Source organism: Hippopotamus amphibius, chromosome 1 (genome assembly GCF_030028045.1).
Source record: "Hippopotamus amphibius kiboko isolate mHipAmp2 chromosome 1, mHipAmp2.hap2, whole genome shotgun sequence".
Lineage (NCBI taxonomy): Eukaryota > Metazoa > Chordata > Mammalia > Artiodactyla > Hippopotamidae > Hippopotamus > Hippopotamus amphibius.
This window is the reverse complement of record NC_080186.1, coordinates 217,548,882-217,573,756: the sequence shown is the minus strand read 5'-3', so window position 1 is coordinate 217,573,756 and position 24,875 is coordinate 217,548,882. Positions and strand designations below refer to the sequence as shown.

The window sequence follows — 24,875 nt, the reverse complement described above, 5'->3', positions numbered from 1 at the left end:
GCAGCTGGAACTTCCAGGTCTATCTCTGTACTTCAGAAAGGAGAGAGGGACTAGAAATAGATTTAATAATTGATCATGCCTACATGATGAAGTCTCCATAAAAATCCCCAAAGTATGGGGTTTGGAGAGCTTATCCAGGTCAGTGAACATATCTGCATGCTGAGAGGACAGCATACCCCAATTCCATGGAGACAGAATTTCCTGTGTTTGGGATGCTTCCAGACTTCACCTTCTTTATCTGGTTTTTCATCTGTATCCGTAATCATATTCTTCATTATATAATAAACTGGTAACATAAGTAAGTGTTTCCCTGAGTTCTATGAGCTGTTCCAGGAAATGATCAAAGCCAAGAAATGGGTCATGGTAACCTCCAGTTTGTAGCCAAGGTGAATGGAAGTTGTGGGTAACCTGGTGATCTCCTACTTGTGACTGGCATCTGAAGTGGGGGATGCTGCTTAAGACTATTCTTTCTGAGCTTCCTGCCCTACCCTCTCTATCTCATAGTCCGTTCTCTCCGTTTCCCTGGCAATTGCCCTTTTACCATTTTATCACCAATTTTTCCTGAAGCTCAGTGTACCATCAGCTTCTTTTAGCTGTGAACCTCATTTCTCTTCCATTAAAAGCTGAGTCTCATGGTAACAATGCCCACATAAAGCCAGCAAGCCAGTCCCAGGAACCTCATCCTTCTGTGTAATGCCACTGCACGTGGCCCCCCTGGTGGGCCCCAGGCAGGCATCATCTTTAAAGGTGAAATGTAACATTCTCCTCCTGCCTCTCCCCTCCTATCTTACCACTCCCCTGGGAGATGACGGTGAAGCACTGCCCAATCAGAAAAATTACCTGGAAGCTTCCTGTTTGAGACTTGCCTTAAGGCCTACTTTGCCATACTTTCATAGCAGTGACTCAGCTGAAACTACAAACCACTCTCAAGATAACTGTAGGTGGTAACCATAACCTACCAGCATAACTTGGTTGATTCACATTTCCCCCTTTTTTTATATAATGATGGACAAGATCAGCGTCATCGTGCACAGCAGCTTTATAAAGTAAGTTCTCTCCAAAGATGTTTCTGCGGTTAATGCTAGAAAGAGATATTTTATTCACCTTCATTTTTTCTGAAATGAGGGCATAAACAGAAGAAAACAAAAAAATTAATAATCCTTATTTGAAAATCAAGAAGAATACAAGTAACAAAATGAATCCAGTCAACATTCTGGAACAGAGTGTATTACATTATGAAGGAGTATTTCATCCATTAACTCAACTATAATGGTATCTACATGCAAAAAGGTGAAAGAGGCAAATGTCATTAGTTTGAAATATTTAAGTAAACTATAAACCATGTAAGCAGTTTGTGTCTATTGAAACTCCAGGAAAGATGCATATATGAGAAGACAAATGGATTATTTTCTTAAAAGTTCTGGTGAAAGGGATCATTTAAATCTAAAATTAAATGTTATTAAACTTAATGAAAAATTACAACACCAAAATGTCTTATAAAACCATGAGGAGTGAGGGGGAAGCTGGGACAAAGTGAGAGAGTAGCACAGACATAATATACTACCAACTGTAAAATAGACAGTTAGTGGGAAGTTGCTGTATAACAAAGGGAGATCAACTCGATGATGGGTGGTGATGCCTTGGAGGGTCGAGTCGGGGAGGGTGCAGGGGGAGTCGCGGGAGGGAGGGGATATGGGGATATGTGTATAAATACAGCTGATTCACTTTGGTGTACCTCATAAGCTAGTACAAGAGTGTAAAGCAATAATATTCCAATAAAGAGCTTAAAAAAACCCCAAAAAACCATGAGGAGAAAATCTCAGAAGTACATAAGGAAGATACAAAAATTAACCCCAGCATGACCAGAAAAGAGAATGCTATATTTTCTTTCTTTGCTAAAAATAACTGTCATCAAATTAAATAAAGAACTATGATCTTGAGCTGTATAACAGTTTTGATTTCCTGAGACAGGAAATACACAATTAAAATAGTTTTCCAGGTTATCCATACCAAGTATCATTTCCCCACTATGCTTCCTAAACTCCTCATTTAGATAATCCAAATCCTGTCAATTTTTACAGATAATACTTATTGGGTTTTCCTCAATTTCAGAACAGATTTTTTTTCCTTTGCTGCACCACAAGACTTGTGGGATTGAATCCAGGCCTTCGGCAGTGAGCACGCAGAGTCCTAACCACTGGACTGCCAGGGAATTCCCTCAGAATAACTTTGATGATAGCTTTTCCAGTTTTGATCTAAATAACCTGCCCCAACCTAAAAGCTCAGAAAGGTAATTGAGTACCACAACAGATTTCTTTCTTTTTTTTTTTAATAAATTTATTTATTTATTTATTTGTATTTATTGGCTGCATTGGGTCTTCATTGCTGCACACGGGCTTTCTCTAGTTGCTGAGAGCGGAGGCTACTCTTCATTGTGGTGCGCAGCCTCCTCATTGTAGTGGCTTCTCTTGTTGTGGAGCACAGGCCCTAGGTGCGTGGGCTTCAATAGTTGCGGCACATGGGCTCAGTAGTTGTGGCTCACGGGCTCTAGAGCACAGGCTCAACAGTTGTGGCACAGGGGCTTAGTTGCTCCATGGCATGTGGAATCTTCCCAGGGCAGGGCTCAAACCCATGTCCCCTGCATTGGCAGGCGGATTCTTTACCACTGCGCCACCTAGGAAGTCCCACAATAGATTTCTTAATGGACCACAATTTAACTGCTTTGTTTTTATTTGATTCTCTCCATTCAGTTCCACAGTAAAACAAACCAACTGCTGAACACTTGAGCCTACCTTCCCCCACCCTAGACTATAAAACATTCTGCTCCCGCTAGATAAACTATATGCAAAAATCAATAGACTTACTCCCAGATTTGTCTTTGCCAGTTGTACTTGCTATTATAAATATGTAATTTATTTAAAATAGCAAATTAAGAATACAAAGATTTTCAATGAAAACTAAGTTGTGAAAGACATTCACTTCCAATCATGACTAAATAATGGCTGTGACTTGCCCTCCCATTATAAACAATTAGAAAACTAAACAAAATACATGGGGGAAAACCCTTTATTCAGACATTGGAAAACAGGTAATTCAGATCTATGACTCCCCTGAGTGAAGGCAGACAATGAAGTGAGCCCTAAGGTCACTCCAGCTTCTTGTCTGGAAGCTTTTCAGTGTACAGCACAAGCATAGCAAGGCGATCCTGCTGAGCTAAGGAGACAGAGATTAGAGTTCGGGGAGGCTGGAGTGAAGAGAATTTACAGGCAGGGCACCAGAGGTGAGGGTGTAGAGAAAAGGTACCAGAAATATATAAAAAGGGCTCCTTGAGTTATCTTAGCATTAAACCACTTAGGTGTGGGGTGAGTCTTCATGAGGCTGTGCAAGAACAACTACCCAGGAACTATAAATTAACAACCATCAGAGATCACACAGGCTGGGAGACATTCACATTCCTGCCAGCCTGAGGAGAGAGACCTTGCTGAACTACTGGGGCATTCAGAGAGACCTTTAATGGGTCATGTCTTAGTAGCTGAGCTAAACTAGTCCTAGAGTAAGGCCTACACTAGACCTGCCTAACGAGGTTTTTAAAAAAATGTTGAAAGGATCAAACTGATTTTCAAGTAACTTCTTGGCCAAAACAAAAATCAACACTCTTAAAATAGAGGATGACACAATAACATTCTGCTGCATATGGATATCCAATTGTTCTTCACTACAAAAGCCTTGTGCCTTTGTCAAAACTCAGGGTTTATTTCTGAATTCCCTTCTCTTCCATGAATCTATTTCCCTATCTTGATGCTAGTACCATGCTGTTGTGATTACTACAGCATATAATAACTCTTGAAATCAGGTAGTGTTAGCCCTCTAACTACGTTCTTTATCACAGTTGTCTTATATTCGAGATCCTCTGCGTTCCGTATGAATTTTAGAACCAGCTTTTGAATTTCTACAAAAAATTCAACAGGGATTTTGAGTGAAATTGTGTAGAATCCATAAATACATCTGAGTAGAGATAAATCTTAATAATGTTTATTAAGAACATTAATATGAACAATGACTCAGTGAACAAGCTATATCTCTCCATTTCTCTCCATCAAATTTTCTTTGTTTTCTCTGTATAACATTTTGTGGGTTTCAGTGTATCTGTCTTTTACATACTTTGTTAAATTTTATCCATATTTCAACTTTTTTGAAACTGTGGCATAAATTTCATTTCCTAATTGGTTTTCAAATTTCACTTTCTAATTGTTTGTTGCTAGAATATAGAAATATAATTAATATCTGTATAATGATCTCGTACCTTGCAACTTTGCTAAATTCACTTTTGGTTGCTTTTATTGTAGATTCCATCAGATTTTCTAAGTAGACAATTATGTCACTTGTGACTAAAGACTGTTTTACTTCTTCTTTGATGGCTTTTATTTATTTTTCTTCCTGATTGTACTGGCTAGAATTTCCAGTACAATGATCAATAGAAGTGGTGAGAACAGACATCCCTGTCTTAGTTCTGATCTTAGGGGGAAAGCATTCAGTCTTTCACTATTAAGTATGACAGCTGTGTATTTTTTTGTAGATGCCCTTTATCAGATTGACCAAGTTCCCCTCTATTCTGAGTTTGCTGAGAGTTTTCATCAGTAATGGATGTTAGGTGTTGTCAAAATCCTTCTCTGCATCATCTACTGAGATAATGATATGGTTTTTCTTTTTTAGCTTATTAATATAACAAAGTACAGTGATTGATTTTCAAATGTAAAGTCAACCCAGCATTCCTGAGATAAACCTCACTTGGTCATGATATATAATGTTGCATACGATTTGCTAAAATTTTGTTTAGATTTTTGCATATATGTTCATGAAGGATATTGAGCTGCAGTTTTCTGTTCTTGTAATGTCTTTGATTCTAGTATCAGTTTAATGGTGACCTCATAAGATGAGCTGGGAAGAGGTTCCTCACCTTCGATTTTTTGGAAGTCTGTGAAGAACTGGTATTATTTCTTCCTCAGATGTTTGGTAGAATTCACTATTGAAGGTGTAATGGACTGAATTATGTCCTCACAAAACTTGTATGTTGAAGCCCTAATACAATAGGGTTGGTATCCTTACAAAAAAGGAAGAGACACTAGAGCTCTCTGCACATGCAAAACAGTCACTGCAAGAAGGCACTGTCTGCAAGCCAGGAAGAGAGGTCTCAGCTAGAAAATTTTCTAGCACCTTAATTGTGAACTTTCAGCCTCCAGAACTGTGAGAAAATAAATTTCTATCTTTAAGCCACCCAGTTTGTGGTATTCAGTCATAGTAGCCTTAACCAACTAATATAGAAGGCATCTGGGCCTAGAGGGTTTTTGTTTGTTGATTTGCTTTTTGGTGGGGAAGTTTTTTAATTACAAATGCAATTCATTTAATAGATATGTTATTATTCAAATGGCCCATTTCTTTCTAATACTTTTTGTCTCCCAAGGAATTTGTTCATTTTATCTAATGTATTGGCAGAAGAGTTGTTCACAATATTCCCTTATTATCCTTTTCATATCTGTAGACTATGTCACAATGTCACCTCTCTTACTTCTAATATTTCATTGATTTTTGCTTCACCATTGCTTTCTCCTTTACTATTTCCTTTCCTTTGTTTACTTTGGATTTCATTCATTCTTCTTTTTCTAGTTTCTTAAGGTAGAAGCTGATATTGATCTGAGAGTGTTTTTCATTTCTAACATAGGCATTTAGTACTATAATTCCCCCTCCATTACTCTTTTCATGACAGCTCCAAATATTGCTATATTTTTTAAAAAATATTTTCATTTTATTTTAGTTCAAAAGGTTTTAAAACTTCCTTTAAATTTCTTTGACCCATGGGTTATTTTAAAGTGTGTTACTCAGTTTCCAAATATTTCAAGATTTTATAGAGATCTTTCTGTTACTGACTTCTGATTTAATTCCATTTGGTATCAAAAAAAATACTCTTCATCATTTTAATCCTTTTAAATTTATTGGTACTTCTTTTTATGGCCCAGCATATAAACTATCTTGATAAATATTCTGTATGCATTTGAAAAGAATGTGTGATCTTCTGTCTTTTTTTTTTTTAGGGTGCCCTTTATAAAAAAATATTTAATTTATTTATTTGGCTGCGCTGGGTCTTAGTTGAGGCACGTGGGATCTTCGTTGCTGCAGGATCTTTGCTGTGGCATGCGGGATCTTTGGTTGTGGCATGCAGGCTCCTCTTTACTTGCAGCACGTGAGATCTAGTTCCCTGACCAGGGATCGAACCCGGGCCCCCTGCATTGGAGGCACAGAGTGTTAACCACTGGACCACCAAGGAAGTCCCTGATCTTCCTGTTCTTGAGTGCAAAGTTTTATAAATGTTAAATAGGTCAAACTGTTTGATTGTTTAAACATTCTATATCCTTATTGATATTCTGTCCACTTGGGTTTCTATAATGAGTTACCAATGACAGAAAGAATGGTAGTGAAATCTCTATAATTGTGGGTTTGTCTATTTCTTCTTGCAGTTTTATTAGTTTTTGCTTCATGTATTTTGAAACTCTGTTATTAAGAGAATAATTGTTTATTTCAGATAAATACCCAGGAGTGGAACTGTTGGATCACAGTGTAGTTCTATTTTTAATTTTCTTGAGGAATCTCCATACTGTTTTCTATAGTGGCTGCACCAATTTACATTCCCACCAACAGTGCACAAGGGTTCCCTTTTCTCCACAACTTCCCTAACACTTGTTATTTACTGTCTTTTTGATAACAGCCATTTTAACAGGGGTGAGAAGATATCTCATTGTGTTTGATTTTCATTTCCCTGATGATTAGTGTTGTTAAGCATCTTTTTTCTGCGTCTGTGGCCATCTGTATGTCTTCTTTGGAAAAATGTCTATTCAGATCTTCTGTGAAAACACTAACTATTAAAGATATATGCACCCTCATTTTCATTACAGCATTTTTACAATAGCCAAGATACAGAAGCAACCTAAGTGTCCATTAATAGATGAATGGATAAAGAAGATGTGATATATGTATACAATGGACTATTACTCAGCCATAAAAAGACTGAAATCTTGCCATCTGCGAAAACATGGATGGATGTAAAGGGTAAGTGAAATAAGTCAGACAGAGAAAGACAAATACTGTACGATTTTACTTATATATGGAATCTAAAAAAGAAAACAAATGAACAAAACAGAAACAGAGTCACAGATTCAGAGACAAACAGGTGGTTGCCTGAGGGGAGGGGGTGACTGGAGGAGAGAAATAGGTGAGTGATATTAAGAGGTACAAACTTCCAGTTGCAAAATAAATGAGTCACAGGTATGAAATGTACAGTGTGAGAATATAGTCAATAATTATGTAATATCTTTGTATGGTGAAAGATGGTATATAGACTTATTGCAGTAATCATTTCAAAATGTGTAGAAACACTGAATCACTATCAACATCGTGTTGGAGGTCCATTATACTTCAAAAACAAACAAGCAAATAAACAAACTCATGGAAAGGAATCAGATTTGTGGTTACCAGGGATGAGGGGAGGGAGGAGGGTGAACTGGATCAAGGCAATCAAAACATACAAACTCCCAGTTATAAGATAAGTAAGTACTAGGGATGTAATGTACAGCATGATAAATATAATTAAGAATGCTGTATGTTATATATGAAAGTTTTTAAGAGAGTAAATCCTAAGAGTTCTCATAACAAGGAAAAATCTTTTTCCTATTTCTTTAGTTTTGTATCTATATGAGATGAAGGATGTTCACTCAACTTACTGTGGTAATCATTTCATGATGTATATAATGTAAGTCAAATCATTATGTTGTACACCTTAAACTTATATTGTGCTGTATGTCAATTATATCTCAATAAAACTGAAAGAAAAAAAGAGAGAAATTGTTTAGAATTGTTATGTACTCTTGAGGAAGTAATCCCTGCATCATTATGAAATAACTTTATCCCTGCTAATATTCTTTGCTCTGAAATCTACCGTGCCTGGTATTAATGATGTATTATATAATGTACTATAGTTCATAATATTTGATGTTCTATATAACAGTATATAGTGGCTCCAACTTTCTTTTAATTGGTGTGGTAAGATAAATAATGGCCCTCCAAAGATGTTATCTTAATCCCCGAAACCCAAGAATATTATCTTATATAGTAAAAGAGACTTTGCAGGTGTGATTAAGTCAAGGATCTTGGGAAAAGAGTCTTACTATGGATTATCTGGGTATATACGCAATCATAAGAATTCTTATAAGAGGAAAGCGCTGGTGAGAATGTAAACTGGTGCAGCCACTGTGGAAAAGAGTATGGAGGTTTCTCAAAAAACTAAAAACAGAAGTATTATATGACCCAGCAACTCCAATCTTGGGTATACATCTGAAAAAAACAAAAACATTAATTTGAAAAGATACATGCACTCCAATGTTCACAGCAGCATCATTTACAATTGCCAAGATATGGAAACAACCTAAGTGTCCATTAACTGATGAATGGATAAGGAACATGTAGTATGTATATACAATGGAATACTACTCATCCATCAAAAAGAACTAAATTTTGCCATTTGCAACAACATGGATAGACTTGGAGGGCATTATGCTAAGTGAAATAAGTGAGAAAGAGAAAGACAAATACTGTATGATATCCTTTATTTGTGAAATCTAAAAAATACAACAAACTAGTTAATATAACAAAAAAAGAAGCAGACACAGATACAGAGAACAAACTAGTGGTTAGTGGGATGGGGGGCCTGAGGGTGGGGGGGTGATATAAATGTGGGGGAGTGGGAAGTACAAACTCATGGGTGTAAAATAGGTTACAAGGACGCATTGTATAACATGGGGAATATAGCCAATATTTTGTAATAACTGTAAATGAAGTACAACCTTTAAAATTTGTATAAAAAATAAAAATAAAAAAAGAAGAAAGCAAAAAGATCAAAAGGGGAGAAAGCAAAGTGACAAGAGAAGCAGAGACTAGACAGATGCAGCCAGGAGCAAAGGATTGTCACAGCCTCTAACAGCTGGAAGGGGTAAGGAAAAGATTTCACCCTGGAGCTTAGAGAAAGAACCAGTCCTGCTGAGACCTTGATCTTAACCCTCTAACACTCATTTGGACTTCTGACCTCAGGACTGTAAGAGAATGAATTTGTATTATTTTAAGTCACTAAATTTGTGGCAAATTGTTATCACAGTAGGAAATTAATACAACTGATGTTAGCAAAGTATATTTTCCCCCCAGTCTTTTAACCTATTTATGTCTTTATATTTCAAATATATTTCCTAAAGTAAGCATATAGATGGGTCTTACTTTTTCATCCAATCTGACAATCTCTGTTTTTTTTTTGGCCACTCCACACGGCTTGCAGGATCTTAGGTTGATCCCTGACTAGGGATCAAACCCTGGTCCTTGGCAGTGACAACATGGAGTCCTAACCACTGGACCACCAGGGAATGCCCCAATCTCTGCTTTTTAATTGAGAGTGTCTTAACCATTCACATTCAATGTGATTGTTAACATATGGTTGGGTTTGAGTGTATCATCTTGTTATTTTTTTTTTCAGTTTTTCCCATCAGTTCTTTATTTCCTTTTCCCTCTTCTTCTACCTTCTTTTGGATTAAAACTGAATAGTTTTTGTTAGTCCATTCTATCTTCTTTGCTGGCTTATTAGTTGTGATTATTTGTTAAAATGTTTTTTTCAGGGTTTATAGTATACATCTTCAACTTATTACAGTCTACCTCGAAATGGTATCCTAACATAAATTTTACAATACTGTAGTATACTTCCATTTCTCCCTTCAGAGCCTTTTATGTTATTATTGCCAGGCATTTTACTTTTATATATGTTTAAAACCTCATAATCAATTGTTGTTATTTTTGTTTAAACAGTCAATTATCCTTTAAAATTGATTAATAAGAAAAAAATCTTGTATTTTTATCCATATAATTAACAATTCCAATGATCCTCAATCCTCTGTGTAGAGGCAGATTTCCATCTGGCATCATCTTTCTTCTGCCTGAAGAATGTCCTGTAACATTTACTATAGTATGGACTTGCTGATGATGAGTCCTTTCAGCATTTGTGTGTCTAAAATTTTATTTCACCTTCCTTTTTGAAAGATATTTTGCTGGGTATAGAATTCTAGGTATAGAGTTTCTTTTAGTACTTTAAAGCTGCTGCTCCACTGTCTTCTTGCTTGCATTGTTTCCAACAAGAAATCTGATGTTATCCTTATAACATGAAAAAAAAACCATGGCTTTTTTTCTCTTTATCAACACATACATATTTTTCTGATTTCTTAAATGACTGAATATTATTTCATTGGTTACATTATAATTTGTTAACTATTCACTTAATTTAGATTGTTTCTAGTCATTTTATGACAATAAACAATGCTGTAATGAACATCCTTATAAAATATATTTACATATTTAAGCAAATACATAAATATTTAATAAATCCCTTTAAGTAAAATCACTGATTCAAAAGAACTGTGACTTTAAATTCTGATGAATGTAAATAAACTGCCTTGTAAAAAGACTAAACAAACTTTTACCAAAAACATATGAGAATGTTTACTTTTTCCACGTTCTTGCCACTGGAAATTCTCAAACGTTTACTGGCATTCTCTTAGGTGAAAATTGTACTTCTTAATTTACATTTCTTTAAGCATGAGTGAGATGTTAATTTTTTCAGGTAAATATATACATTTTTTTCTGTGTACTCCGTATTCATATTCCTTACCTATATTTCTTTATCTTTACTGTTTTGTAAGAGCTCTTTGCATACTAGTATAATTAACCCTTGTCATGTGTTATTAACATTTCTTCTGTGTTTGATGATTGGTTTTCTTTAGGATATTTTTCCATACAATTTTTTTTAAATGTATGTAGCCAATTTTATCATTTTTTTTTCCTTCCTGGCTTCTGGGTTTGAATTGTTCTTTACAAAGGGTTTTTCCAAGATTATAAAAAGATTCACTTGTCTTTTCTTCTAGAACCCTTTTTTTCCCCTCTAACTCTGACAAAACTGGAATTAAATGTGGTATAAGGAATGTTATAGGGATCCAACTGTTCATGTTTTTCACTATTTATTGTTTAGTCCTTCTTTTTGCCACCAATTTGAGATGCCATATTTATCACAGACCTGCCCTCATATTCCCACTGTATCTGGCTTTTACATCTAAACACTTTATTTTATTTCATTGATTTATCTGTCTATTCCTATGCCAGTACCAAATTATTTTAATTTCTATTGTTTTCTAATTGCTTTCATATTACATAGAGCAGGTTCCTGCCTCTCTCCTCCCCCTTCGTTTTATTTTTCAGAATTTTCCTGGTTAGTCTTTTATCTTTACTTTTCCAGCTGAAATTTTTATCATTCTCATAGCTAACCTCCAGCCCTATAAAGCAAAATAAAACAACAAATACAAAAAAATCTGTTTTTGATTGAGCTGTCACGCCTTTACAGAATAATTTAGGAAGAAGTAAGTTTCTTACAATACTGAATCTTTATGGTCAAGAATAAGGTTCTTTTTTTCCCATTCATTCAAGTCTTTTTTATGTTCCTCAGCATAATTTCTACACTTTCTTCTTACAGGTATGGCAATTTCTTATTAGGTATACAGTTGGCATTTTTTCTCTTTTGTAATTATCATAAATGGAATCTTTTCTTATATTTTGTAACTGGGTGATATATATTTGAAAGGTATTTATTTTTGTCTTATTTTGGTTTATTGAATTTTTTAAACTTTTTAGCTGGAAATAATTTCAGACATAAAAAAGTTGTAAAAATAAAACAAAGGATTCACCCATTGTTAACATTTTACCACCACTTAAATCATTCTGTCTTCCTCTTTATATATACATACACATGCACACAGACACATATAAACATAAAGAATAACTTGTATACACCATGACTCTTTACTTACTAATACATAAGGGGATATTCTCCAAAAGCAAGGACACTATCTCACATAATCAAATTATTAAATTAAGAAAATTTAACAATGATACAATATTATTCTTTAATCTACAGTCCATATTCCAATTCTGCCTACCATCTACTATTATGTAACTAGTATTTCTAGACTCTTATTATTTCTGATAGTTTTTTAGTTCATTCTTTGGGGTTTTATACATAGGAACAAAGAAATAATATCTAAATATATAATAACTTTTCCTTATTTCCTCTATTCATTCTTCGTTATAATTTCCCAAAGCCTATGCTAGGTTAGTCACACTACAAATAGGTCAGATATCTAAATTTTTAAAGAGTTCTGAAACTATTCTCTTAAAAGTACAAATATGAGGCAGAAGTTCAGGATTGCAGTTATACTACCAATGAGCTGTGCAGTGCTAGGGAAAATCCTTAACCTCTCTGAACTTGCTCATCAGTAAAATGAGAAAGTTGAGACATATAATCTCTAAATCCTTTTTAGTACCAGAATTCTATGTTTCTATAAGTTACTTACTGAAGAAATAAAGAAATAAAATAGGCCTCACCATTTTTCCTTGCAAGTTTTTTGTTTTTCCTGATCTGTTCTCCACTCTTGAGTCTGAATGAAGTCATAGTCTTCCCTTTACCTTCAATCCTTAAAGCAGGATTCTGCATTCTTGAAAAATAAATGTGTTTTTAAAATTACTAACATGTTCTCTAAAACCATTCACAGAGAATCATACAAAATTTTTGACTAAACTTTTCTTAAAACTCAAAGATATTTTACTGAGCTGCTATCAAGCATGGTGGCAGTTTTAAATATGGAAAGGGAGACTTCCCTGGTGGCACAGTGGTTAAGAATCTGACTGCCAATGCAGGGGACACAGGTTCAAGCCCTGGTCCAGGAAGATCCCACATGCCACGAAGCAACTGAGTCCATGCGCCAGAACTACTGAGCCTATGCTCTAGAGCCTGCGAGCCACAACTACTAAGCCCATGTGCCACAACTACTGAATCCCATGTGCCTAGAACCTGTGCTCCACACAAGAGAAGCCACTACAATGAGAAGTCCACACACTGCAACAAAGAGTAGCCCCTGCGCGCCACAACTCGAGAAAGCCCACGCACAGCAATGAAGACCCAACACAGCCAAATAAATAAATAAATATGGAGATGGCTCCTGAATAAACTGCAGATAATTCTGTGACAGACATGCCAGTCATTTTGGTTTCTTTGTCTTTGTGCCACTGATGGGTTTCTCTACTTTAGGGATAGTCACCTACAAGTGTGAGTATTCTGAGTCTCTTGTCCCTCACTCCCCACGTTGGCATGCCACTATCCACTCTATTCACAACTTCTAGGGGAAAAGAGGCAGGCAAGAAAAAAAGGACTTGTCATGTGGGTATGGCACCAATCAAAAACTGTAAAATACTGGCATAAAAACAGACATATAGATCACTGGAACAGCACAGAGAGCCCCAAAATAAACCTATCCATTTATGGTCAATTAATCTATGACAAAGGAGCCAAGAATATACAATGGGTGAAAGGTAAAGGATAGTCTCTTCAATAAATGGTGTTGGGAAAACTGGACAGTCAAATGCAAAAGAATAAAACTGGACCATAATCTTACACCATATACAAAAATCAATTCACAATGGATTACAGTCTTGAACGTAAGACTTGAAACCATAAAACTTCTAGGAAAAAACGTAAGCAAGCACCTTGATATCAGTCCTGGCAACAATTTTTTAGATTTGACACCAAAAGCAAAAATAAACAAGTGAGACTACATCAAACTAAAAAGTTTCTGTACAGCAAATGAAACTATCAACAAAATGAAAAGACAACCTACCGAATGGGAGAAAATACTTGCAAATCATATATCTGAAAGAGGATTAATATCCAAAACATATAAAGAACTCACACAACTCAACAGCAAAAAAAAAAAAAAAAAAAAAAAAAAGGCAATCTGATTTAAGAAGTGTGAGAGGAACTAAAAAGACATTTCCAAAGAAGGCATCCAAATGGCCAACAGGTACATAAAAAGGTGTTCAGCATCAGTAATCATCAGGGAAATGTAAATCAAAACCACAAATGAGATATCATCCCATACCAGTCATAATGGCCATCATCAAAAAGTCTACAAATAATAAATGCTGCAGAGGGTGTGGAGAAAAGGGAACCCTCATGCACTGTTGGTGGGAATGTAAATTGGTGTAACCACTATGGAAAACAGTATTGAAAAAAATGTATCAAATTGTATACTTTATTATATGCAGTTTATTGTATGTCAACTATATCTCAATAAAAGTTCCTAAAAAAAGAAAACAGTATGAAGATTCCCCAAAAATTAAAAATAGAACTACCATATGATCCTGCAATACCACTCCTGGGTATTCATCCAAAGGAAACAAAATCACCATCTCAAAATAATATCTGGAGTCCCATTTTCACTAAAGCTTTATTTACAATAGTCAAGACATGGAAGGAAACCTAAATATCCATCGATGGATGAATGAATAAAGAAAATGTGATATATACACATATACACACAATGGCATAGTATTCAGCCACAGAAAAGAAGAAAATGCTGCCATTTGCAAGAACATGAATGGGCCCTGAGGGCATTATGCTAAGTGAAATAAGCAGAGAAATACAAATACTGTATGATCTCACTTATATGTGGAATCTAAAAAAACAAAAAACAGAAAAACACAAAACCCAAACTAATAGATACAGAGAACAGACTGGTTCTGGAGGTAGGAGACAAGGTGGAAGGTGGGTAGGTGAAATGCGTGAAGGCAGTCAAAAGGCACAAACTTCCAGTTATAAGATAAATAAGTACAGGGATGTAATGTACAGCATGGTGACTACAGTTAATAATACTGTACTGTATATTTGAGAAGTTGCTAAGAGTGTAGACCTTAAAAGTTCTCATAACTAGAAAAAAAAATTTGTAACTATGTGTGGTGACAAACGTTAAAGAAACAAAATTAGCATTAAGCTATAATAGAACAATTTCCTATTAGTCTGTCTTAAAAAAAGAAAGTAAAGGAGTTTTCTGGGTTTTCTTTTTATTGCAAAATAAATAAAATAACAACACTGAAAAATAAAGTTCTTTACTTAGAGGTAACTGTAGGCTGACTCTGATGTCTGAAATACAGAATTAACTATTAGGTCGGTAGCATACCTGAAATTCTCAGTTGAAGAGTTATTATTTGCTTGATGCTCACAGCCAAGTATTTTGGGTAAAATCTTTTCTGGCATCTTATACATGTCATCTGTAGGCTTTGCGTCTCTGCCTACTTTCAGTCTGGATGATCTCCTTAATACACATGGAGTGTCCTGCTCACAGCTATTTTCCACCAGATTTGAATTTCCCTTATTATTTAGTGGATCACAAGAGGTGACATTTTGATGAACCAAAGTTTGCAATCCAAATGGATTTGGGTCTTCTAGACTCTATAATAAGATGTAAATACATATACAAATAATTACAACACAAAAAAATAAAATTAGAAGAAATTAGGTTTTACTTGTCCTTTGATTACACAAAAATATCTTATACAATGGAAATACAAAAACTCATACACATTTGTGAACATAATGAAAATTTTATAATTAATGTGATAAATGACAATGCAGATTTAAAAGCCTAAGACAAGAAGAGCATAAGTAAATATTATTTTTATCAATATTCATCCTTAAAACTCAAGGATAAACCTAAGGTCATTCTGGGTGCTTTAACTTCACAGGAAATGGGTAGCACAAAATGATGAGAGACACATAAAAACTGTAGAAATGTCACGCCAGGCCAGATCAATGTTCTATTCAGTCCAGTATTTTGTTATTTGGCAGCAACAGTAAGTGATATTTGTGGGATGAGATAGTATATAACTTCCATTACACTGATTTTAAAAGGTTAGCAGTATATCATGAATGGCTCTAACTTCCCCTTAATAATCCATTATAGATTTAACTTTCATGGGAATACATATTTTTATACATATCATGTAAACCTTTCTTGAGCTTATTTATATATCCAGCTTGCAAAGCTTTTCAAGGTAACAAGTTTCATATTTTTAAAAAATATTTTTCTTTCTTTCTTTCCCTTCCTTCCTACCTTCCTTCCTTCCTTCCTTCCTTCCGTTCTCTCTCTTTCTTTCTTTTTCACTGCGCCGGCTCTTAGTTGTGGCATGTGGGATCTTCATTGTCTGACCAGGGACTGAACCTGGGCCCTTTGCATTGGGAGTGCAGTCTTAACCACTGGACCACCAGGGAAGTCCCACAGGTTTCACATTTTTATTACAGCTAAGTAAAAGACTGTTTAATTTGATTTGTTCTAAATCAATCTCCTTTCTACTTTTAAGCAGACTGTTTTTTGAAGACCTCCTAAGTTCATGCTCACTCTATCAATTTCCTACACTTTACTCATATTACCTCTTTTTAGATTAGAATCTTGGAATATTTAATCTTCATGCCCCGTCCCCATGATTAGTTTCTCTTTTTCTGGATTTTAAAACATAACATTATGTCTGTTTTGAAATTTTTTGACCAGAATTGCATGCAGTATTATTCCGGATGTGTATGTTATAACGACCTTAGTATCATGTTATTTAAATCTTTCAAAAAATGTTCACAGGAGCATTTTGGTAACAGCCAGCAGAAAAAAAGAAAAGAAAAAAAAATCCAAATGACCATCATTAGTGAATTGGTTACATAAATTATATTATTTTATACACACACACACACACACACACAAAGGTATTCCATATGGTGAAATACCATTCAACAAGTAAAAAGATTTAAGTAGTGCTACATTTGTTGACACAGAAAGATAACCAAGATGTACTATTAAATTTTAAATACAAGTTGCAAAGCATTACCTATAATCCCATGTATATACAATAAACTTACATAGAATATGCATAGAAAAAAATGGAGACATACAGCAAACTGTTAACAATGATTATCTCTGGAAAGTGGAATTGTGGGAGACTTCCTCTAACTGTAATGTTTGATTTTCTTAAAATAATGAGGATGTATTACTATTATAATTAGGAAAAAATAAAGATATTTTTAAAAGGAAAAAAACTGTCAACATGAAAAAGGGACTTGGCAAGTGATAGGCCATTTCAGGGTCTCCAAGTATAATAGTCCAGGAATTCCAAATCCAAGAAATGTGTCACTTGACAGTATCCTTAGGCACAGAATGCAAAGTTGTACTGAAGCCAGGCATAATTTTTTCCCTCTCCTGGCAGTCCAACTGCCTATATTTTATTTCCAACTAGAAATTAAAGTGGGGTATCTTATCTCTACTCTGCACCCAGGCAAACATTTTTTCTGAGCTAACAGAAAAAATTCCTAGTTCTATATAAGCAATCTAATGATGATGTATCTTCTCAGGTTTTCAGGGGAGAAACTTACCTATTTTAACTTTTAACCCCTTGAAAACTCTACCCTGGGAACCTTGAAAAAGGCAACTATACGCTTCAAAGTCAAAAAGTATCTTCTGAGTGTCGGTATTCGGGTAGAAGGTTTGAATTTAAAATCAAGCATATGGGTTGTACAGCAGAAACTGGCACACAGTATAAAGCAATTATACTCCAATAAAGAGCTTTAAAAAAAGTAAAAAAATAAAAATAAAATAAAGTATATGGGCAATGAAGACTTGTTAAAGGTCACTATAAAAGGCAAAATCATAGACTCATACTTGCACTTACTTGCTGCACTGAAAGATGCTTGTCCTGTAGCTCAGCTAACCTGGAATCTTGTTCAAATGGTGGAGCAGAATAAAGAGTCTCAAAATTTGCACCTGCTGTTTGTGTACAGTCTTCATCAGTCTGAGACATATTGGGCTCCACTCCTAAACATTCATTTCCAGTGCTGAGACTGATGTCTCCCTCTTTTCTGTGGCAGATGGGTTCCACCTTGGCTTCGGACGTGTTCAGGGCTGCTAACAACTCAGCTGGCAATGCATCATCCTTTGTGTTTTCCAGTAAATCTTTCTGACGTGTCAAAGGTATTGATATGGAACTCAAAGAGTTGCTCAATGGGTTCATCAACTCTAGAGGTTCAAAATCACTCATTATTCTAAGCAGTCTTTCCTCCTGGGTGATTTCTGGTGATGTTTGTAACTTTTCCAAGGCAGACACAAAAGTTTCCAGAGAGCTTTCTTCATCTTTGGTTTCTTCAGAAGTCATGGTCAATGTGACTTCCTTGCTAGGCTCCTTTTCTGGCTCTATTAATGAGTTCTCCTTTACAGCAAACGTATCAAGTTCTTTAATAGTAGTACTTGAGAGAAGGCTTATTTCAGGAGAGTCTCTATCTCTACTTAGTTCCTGTATATTCCGAATAGAAGTTACATCATTATTACATATACAAAAAAGTGTTTAAAATGAAAATGTTATAGTTTTCTAGTTCATCATGTTGCTAAGTGACCACCAAAAAGCTTTATTAACTTTCCTCCCTTTCATAAATAAAAATACTCTTCATTACTTTCTTATACCAAATTACTAATGACTGTGCACACATGGTTAAATATTTAATAGTGGACCAAGGATAAAATGGGCTGGACCATAATTACAGAAGGCAAATTATTCAGTTAAGTTTAAATTATCTGGGCTAAGAGAAGAGGCAGAGATAACACGGATAGTTAAATTAACAGATAATCTAAAAACTTCATTGTAGTTAATGGCTGAAAAATTCTCCCTTGCTAAAAATTTCTATTGAATTTTATTAAAATTATTAACCAGGAACAAAATTGGTGTAGTTTCACCTTCTTTTTATTCCCCACCTCTGTATGAATATGGAAATGTGAAGCAAAAAGGCCAAAGGACAGGAGGTGGGGTGGGGGAGCAGAGAAAAGGAGCATTGAAAACACAGTTCTATGTAAATATGATAAGCTCTGGCTATAAATCAATGGTTCTGACTTGCGGTTGTTTTAAACAAAAAACACAGAACCTACAAAACACAAAATGACTATCATTTTCAAAGACTTCACCTTAATAGGTTATACCTGCTCTCACAATATTTCCAATGATCAAAATGTTATTAGACTTCCTCTTTTGAAAGTGCTTTCAAAATCATTTATAAGCCATTCAAGAAAATCAGTCTCAATAGTTTAAAGGCACTAAACTTGTTTTCAACATTTAAAACTGTTAATTTGCTTGACCTTAAATAACAGAACGGGTTTCAGTGACTTTTGGCTGTTTCTAAAAATAAAATTCACCTTCACTGACACAGCACTCTGCCAGAATGCACTGTAATTTTAAGCCCTCTAATATTCTGCTTTGATTTGACTAAGAAAAGTGAAAAACATTTTATTCTCCCTCTCTTCCTTTTCTGCCTGCCACCATTCATATTCTCTGCACACAGCATCCAGTTTAAGAGGATATATTTATTAGTAACGCAAACTATAACTTGCTCAGAAAGATAGAAATTTAGAAGGAACTGAAGAACTGGACCCTATCCATTCTTGAAGTTATGTTCAGGATCTCACACCTATTTAAAGTCCTTATATCTACAAAATTCAAGGCCCTAGATCTAATAAAGTATATATATATTGAACTCTTCCCTAAAGGAACTTAATTCCTAAATTAAAATTGAAGGCGTTAATACATAAGACATTAAAGCATAAATAATGTAAAAACACTGCAGGAACTCAAATGAATGGCATAAACCATAGTCCTAGTGTTATAAGTTTTCTTGGGTGGAGAAAAAGGGAGGCAGTGAAGCGTTTTCAAGATTGCCTGAAAAATGCTCGGTTAAATAAAGTTAAACAGGTTTCTTTACTACAAGACTTTTCAAACGTGCACTATAAATCTTTGAGGAGACTTTAGGATACAGTGTTCTCTAAACTTCTTCGTTCAAAAAAATTGTTTTTTCTCAGAAGGTCTACTAACGTCATAGGAGGCAAGTGATAGGGAAATACTGACATAGTGAGTAATGAATACCAAAGAGGGAGCAATCACTTTGGTCAAGATCACCACAGTCATCTGAGACAGATCCAAAGAGGAGAAGGGACTTAAGCCAGAAATTAATGATTTGTGAAGGAGTAAAAGAAGGAAACACACATATTTCTTAAGCACCAACTAGGTACCAAACACCATGAGCTATCATCACTCTCAGTCCTCACTGTAATGCTGTGAAATGAGTATCGCTTTCCATATGTTACACATGTAAATGACACACTTGCCCTTGGAACGCAACCTATGTGATTACAAATGTTATGCTCTTTCCCTTGTTTTCTGACTCCTGACTTAAACAAAGGCATGGAGGTGGGAATGTGTAAGGTATACCTGACATGAAGGTACAGACATGACAGGGTTGGCCTGGGGAGGTCCTTGATTGCTGGAGGCTGTTATGGGCAGAGCCAGTCTTACAGTCCTCTGATCTCCCATAGCGCCAAGCAGAAAGCAAAGCCAAAACAAGCACTCAGTACATGGTAACTGATTAGCAGCATCCGACAGGAAATATTAAAGGAATTAGGGTAATAGACAAAGCAACAGAAGGCATCTTAGCAAGTAGTTTGATATTAAATTATATGCTTCTCTTCCAGATAAAGAATAAAAAGACTGACAATGCTAGATAAGAAACACAAATCAAGAAACTTCTATTTCATTAGAGAAAAGGAAGAATAAACATTGAAATGGGTCTCCACCTCACATGTAAGAATAGTGTCCTCGTGCTTTCTGTCTGTCTGTCTGTGGCAGCCCAGACTGAATGGGGGAATGCAGGAAAGAATTTTTTGCAACTCACAAAAAACCTTGTGAACAGTAAAATCCTGCTTTATTTCAAAGAAGGATTTATCAGAGTTTACAAGAAAAGTATTAGAAAATTATTCCCCTAAACACTGAAATGGGTTGTTAGACAATGCTATCTATTGAAATGATTTAGCCATATTCCTGCCTAGGGGAAAACTTAAATGGGCTTGATACTTTAATCAATGTAATTTAAAAAAAATCTAAACTCAGGATTTGAATAGCTAATTTCTATTATACAGACCGACCTTTTCTGGGTGTGTTAACACTTCAGGATTTTCAGCCTCAAGACCTACAAGACAACATTATATGTTTTCATTCCAGTTTTATTAAAGCATTAAAACATATTATCTCACTTAGCATTTCTTAATCATATAACTTGAAGTGACTCCCTCATTCATGTGATATATCAAATATTTTATAAATGTTATACCAATTTACTGATATAAAAGTATCATGTTGGCAATAAAGTTATGAAATGCTTCCATTCCTTAAAAAATATTTCACATGATGCCAGGTAAAATTACAAGTATTAGGAATTAGTTTAGTTAAAAACCAACCTCTATACTTTGGCTGAGTTAAGTATTTGCAACTACATGAGGAAAAATCATATCTACTTTCTCAGTATCATTATCTTCTCCATTATAGGTAATACAATTTAAATGAAGTCATGCTGTTGAGTTAGGCATAAAAAGGAACACTTACGAAGGGGCCAAAAGGAATCAGGAGATGTCCTAAATGCACATGTATTAACAAGTCTCTATTTCTTAGAGTCATTAAAAATTTTTAAACATTCTAATATAGTTGCGTTTTTTTTTCCCTGTATTGAGACTACTTTTTGTACACTATTAACATTTTTTGAGTATCATTATGAACTCATGGTTTTTTTTTACAAACTTATTTCCATGAACCAAAATCATGTCAGTTTTTTTCCCCAACTAATTTGTCACAGGTTGGCCAGTGGGAGAACAACTGACCTAGCTCTTTACCCTCTTAGCACTGCTTCCAGACATCCTTGAAAGCCTTTTTGTTTTCCAACAATGGTAACACATTTCAGATCCATCCTAATATCTTCAAGCTCCAAGACAGATCAGCTATCTTTTTACGATTCCTGGTTTGCTTGGCATTTGTACACCCATAGCACCCATACTCTTGGCACTTAGCAGCTCAATAAATATTTGTTAAAATAATGAATAAATAATATTACAGACCAAAATCCAGGCACTAGTAGTGTATGTGAGAGTTGGTGACGGGCATAAGCAATACTGCTGTTGTAGTAGCAACAGAGCAGGAGAAGACAGCTTTTAAAACTTAGCTGTGAAAGTATCAAGTCCTTGTGCCTTTTCTCATAATACGAGGTTTCAATGATCACTAAGAATATTTACTACATTGTCACACAACATACATAGGAGACACCTCAAAGAGAAAGACAGCCATCCTCTAATACAGCTGAAATCAAGTAAATGGCCTGCGTAACTGCCAGTCAAGAAAGACACAACATTCGTATTAAGAATGCTACGAACAGAGAAAACACTGTTTTCAAATTTGAGCCCCCAAATTACAAGTCAAAAAAGTAGACACGTGGAGGAGCATGTATTGACCGCAAACGACCTGCTTCTCACACGGGCAACTTTAAGCAGCATGATCCAAGGTCAACAGCAACATCGATTTCATATGTGAAAATGTATGGTAGCAATGTAACAGTAGACCAGTCTAGTTGTAAACAAATCCATATTTAACTAAGCTTTCTATTTTTTAGGCAAAGACAAATTTACTTTATATGACTCTACCCATAAAAGCATACCTTGAATATTTTGGTGGTTCAGGGAAAGTTCAGCCTGGGGAAATGACACAGTGAACACTGGATAACTTTTTCTAATCCTAAAAAAAAATGAATCAATTAATAAAGAAATATAAATTTTGAAATGGAAAAAAACCCCACTATTTCTCATTCAGATACAATTTAAGCTTTTTTTTTAATTTAAAGGAATTTCAAATAGGATAATATTTTTTTTGCTTCATCATTCTAATTACTTTTACAACTACTACCAGTTTGTTAACAGTTAAATTTCAAACAGCTGCAAAAACGGAGAGAGCCAAAAAATTAAGGAATGAACTTTAGGAGTGTAAACAAGCTAAATTACATTTAGGTCTGAAAGTAATTCTGGAGATGATTTGTCTACCAAGTAGAGGGGCGGAGTGAGAGAAAAAAATTGGTCCTTACTTATGCAGCTTGGCTATTTAAATCCTCAAATAAAATTTGTCATTATAGTTTGAGATGTAAGTGAAAGTCACTAATGAGAAAATTCTCAGACATTATTTATTTCTTGTGTTTCACAGCAGGGGAAAAAAAGGTAGGAAATACTAAATGGAAGAGGTTGCAAGCAAAATAAAGGTCATGCCTAATCTGTAATTTTGATCATCTACCCTGGGATAATTAAAAGTTGACTGAAGAAGAGCAATCAGTTAACTATTTTTTTCCTCAATCTAATTTACTACACAAATGCAATCAAGAGATCTTCCTTAAAAAAAAAAAAAAGCCTCTTGTTCCAGTTGTTTTAAGAAGTTTTTATGCACCAGGCACAGCCACTTGAATCCTAAGCAAAAATAATAAATTGAACATTCTCTCCTGCCTAAAACATAGAAGTGATTAATATAAGCTACCTTGAAAGTGAAACTTCTCATATAGAATAATTTCTATGAGGCAAATAGAAAAGAATGCCAATTTCTTTCCTAAAACATGATTATTTGAGTACAAGCGGATTTAAAATAAAACAAAATCATAGTTTCAATCAACAGCAGAATTTTTTTCCTTAATTATAAAACAGAATTTAAAACATAAGTTTTGAAAATAGAGCAAACTTTCATCTAAGTTATTAAAAAAGTTATTTATATTAGTCAAGATTGCAAACAACATACATGTCCAATATTAGAGAAATGATTAAACAAAGTACAGTACAGCAAGTTGTACTATGAAATATTATAAGGCCATTAAAATTCACCTTTTAAAAATATTAATGATGTAAAATAATAATTATGATAAACACTACTTAAAATTTAAAAACAGGAGGAATTCCTTGGTAGGTAGTCCAGTGATTAGGAGTTTGGAATTTCACTCCAGGGGGCACGGGTTCCATCTCTGGTAAGGGTACCAAAATCTTGCAAGCCCTGTGGTGCAGTCAAAAAAAAAAAAGAAAGAAAGAAAGAAAGAAAGAAAGAAAGAAAAAGAAAGAAAGAAAGAAAGAAAGAAAGAAAGAAAGAAAGAAAGAAAGAAAGAAAGAAAGAAAGAAAGAAGAAAAAATATAGGAAACAAAACTATTTGCAGAATAATCCCAATTTTGTAAAAAATATGAATAAAACAAAAATGTATAGAAAGCCTAAAACAAAATGTACTACAAAAATGTTAACAATGTTTCTCTCCAGGCTGTGTGATTATGGATGCTGTATTAGTCTTTCTTAGTCTTTTCTCTTTTTCTGTTTCTGTAGATGAACTTGTATTGCTGATATATTCAGTAAAAGGGTTATATTAAAATAGTGATTCTCAAACTTTTGGTCTTTTACACTCTTAAAAATTAGTAAGGAATTCAAAGAGCTTCTGTTCATGTGGCTTATATTTGTTTATATTTACATATTAGAAACTAAAATGGAGAAAAAAACAATCATTTTTAAATAACAGTAATAATCCAATATATTAATATATTTTTATGAAAAATTAATGCATTTTCCAAAATGAAAAAAAAATAGCGAGAAAGTGGCACTGTTTTACAATTTGTAAAAATATCTTTAATGTATGGCTTTTTTTAAAAAATAAATTTATTTATTTATTTTATTGGCTGTGTTGGCTCTTTGTTGCTGCACACAGGCTTTCTCTAGTTGCGGTGAGCAGGGGCTACTCTTCATTGTAGTGCGTGGGCTTCTCATTGCGGTGGCCTCTCTTATCGCAGAGCACTGGGCTCTAGATGCGTGGGCTTCAGTAATTGCGGCACATGGGCTCAATAGCTGTGGCTCATGGGCTCTAGAGTGCAGGCTCAATAGTTGTGGCACACGGGCTTAGTTATTCCACAGCATGTGGTATCTTCCTAGAGCAGGGCTTGAACCCGTATCCCCTGCATTGGCAGGCGGATTCTTACCCACTGCACCACCTAGGAAGTCCTAATGTATGG

At 34.8% G+C, this 24,875-nt stretch overlaps 1 protein-coding gene across 1 annotated transcript in view; it reads right to left on the bottom strand.

The window, feature by feature from the left end:
* Positions 1-24,875, bottom strand: part of ANKRD31 (ankyrin repeat domain 31) — a 133,426-nt gene that overhangs the window by 85,556 nt on the left and 22,995 nt on the right. The window contains exons 5-10 of the mRNA XM_057698413.1: positions 22,517-22,593; positions 20,961-21,004; positions 17,674-18,291; positions 15,141-15,412; positions 12,514-12,623; positions 960-1,115 (exon numbers count right to left, since the gene is read on the bottom strand). Of these exons, the coding sequence (XP_057554396.1) occupies positions 960-1,115; positions 12,514-12,623; positions 15,141-15,412; positions 17,674-18,291; positions 20,961-21,004; positions 22,517-22,593 (1,277 nt within the window). The remainder of the gene's footprint in view (positions 1-959; positions 1,116-12,513; positions 12,624-15,140; positions 15,413-17,673; positions 18,292-20,960; positions 21,005-22,516; positions 22,594-24,875) is intronic.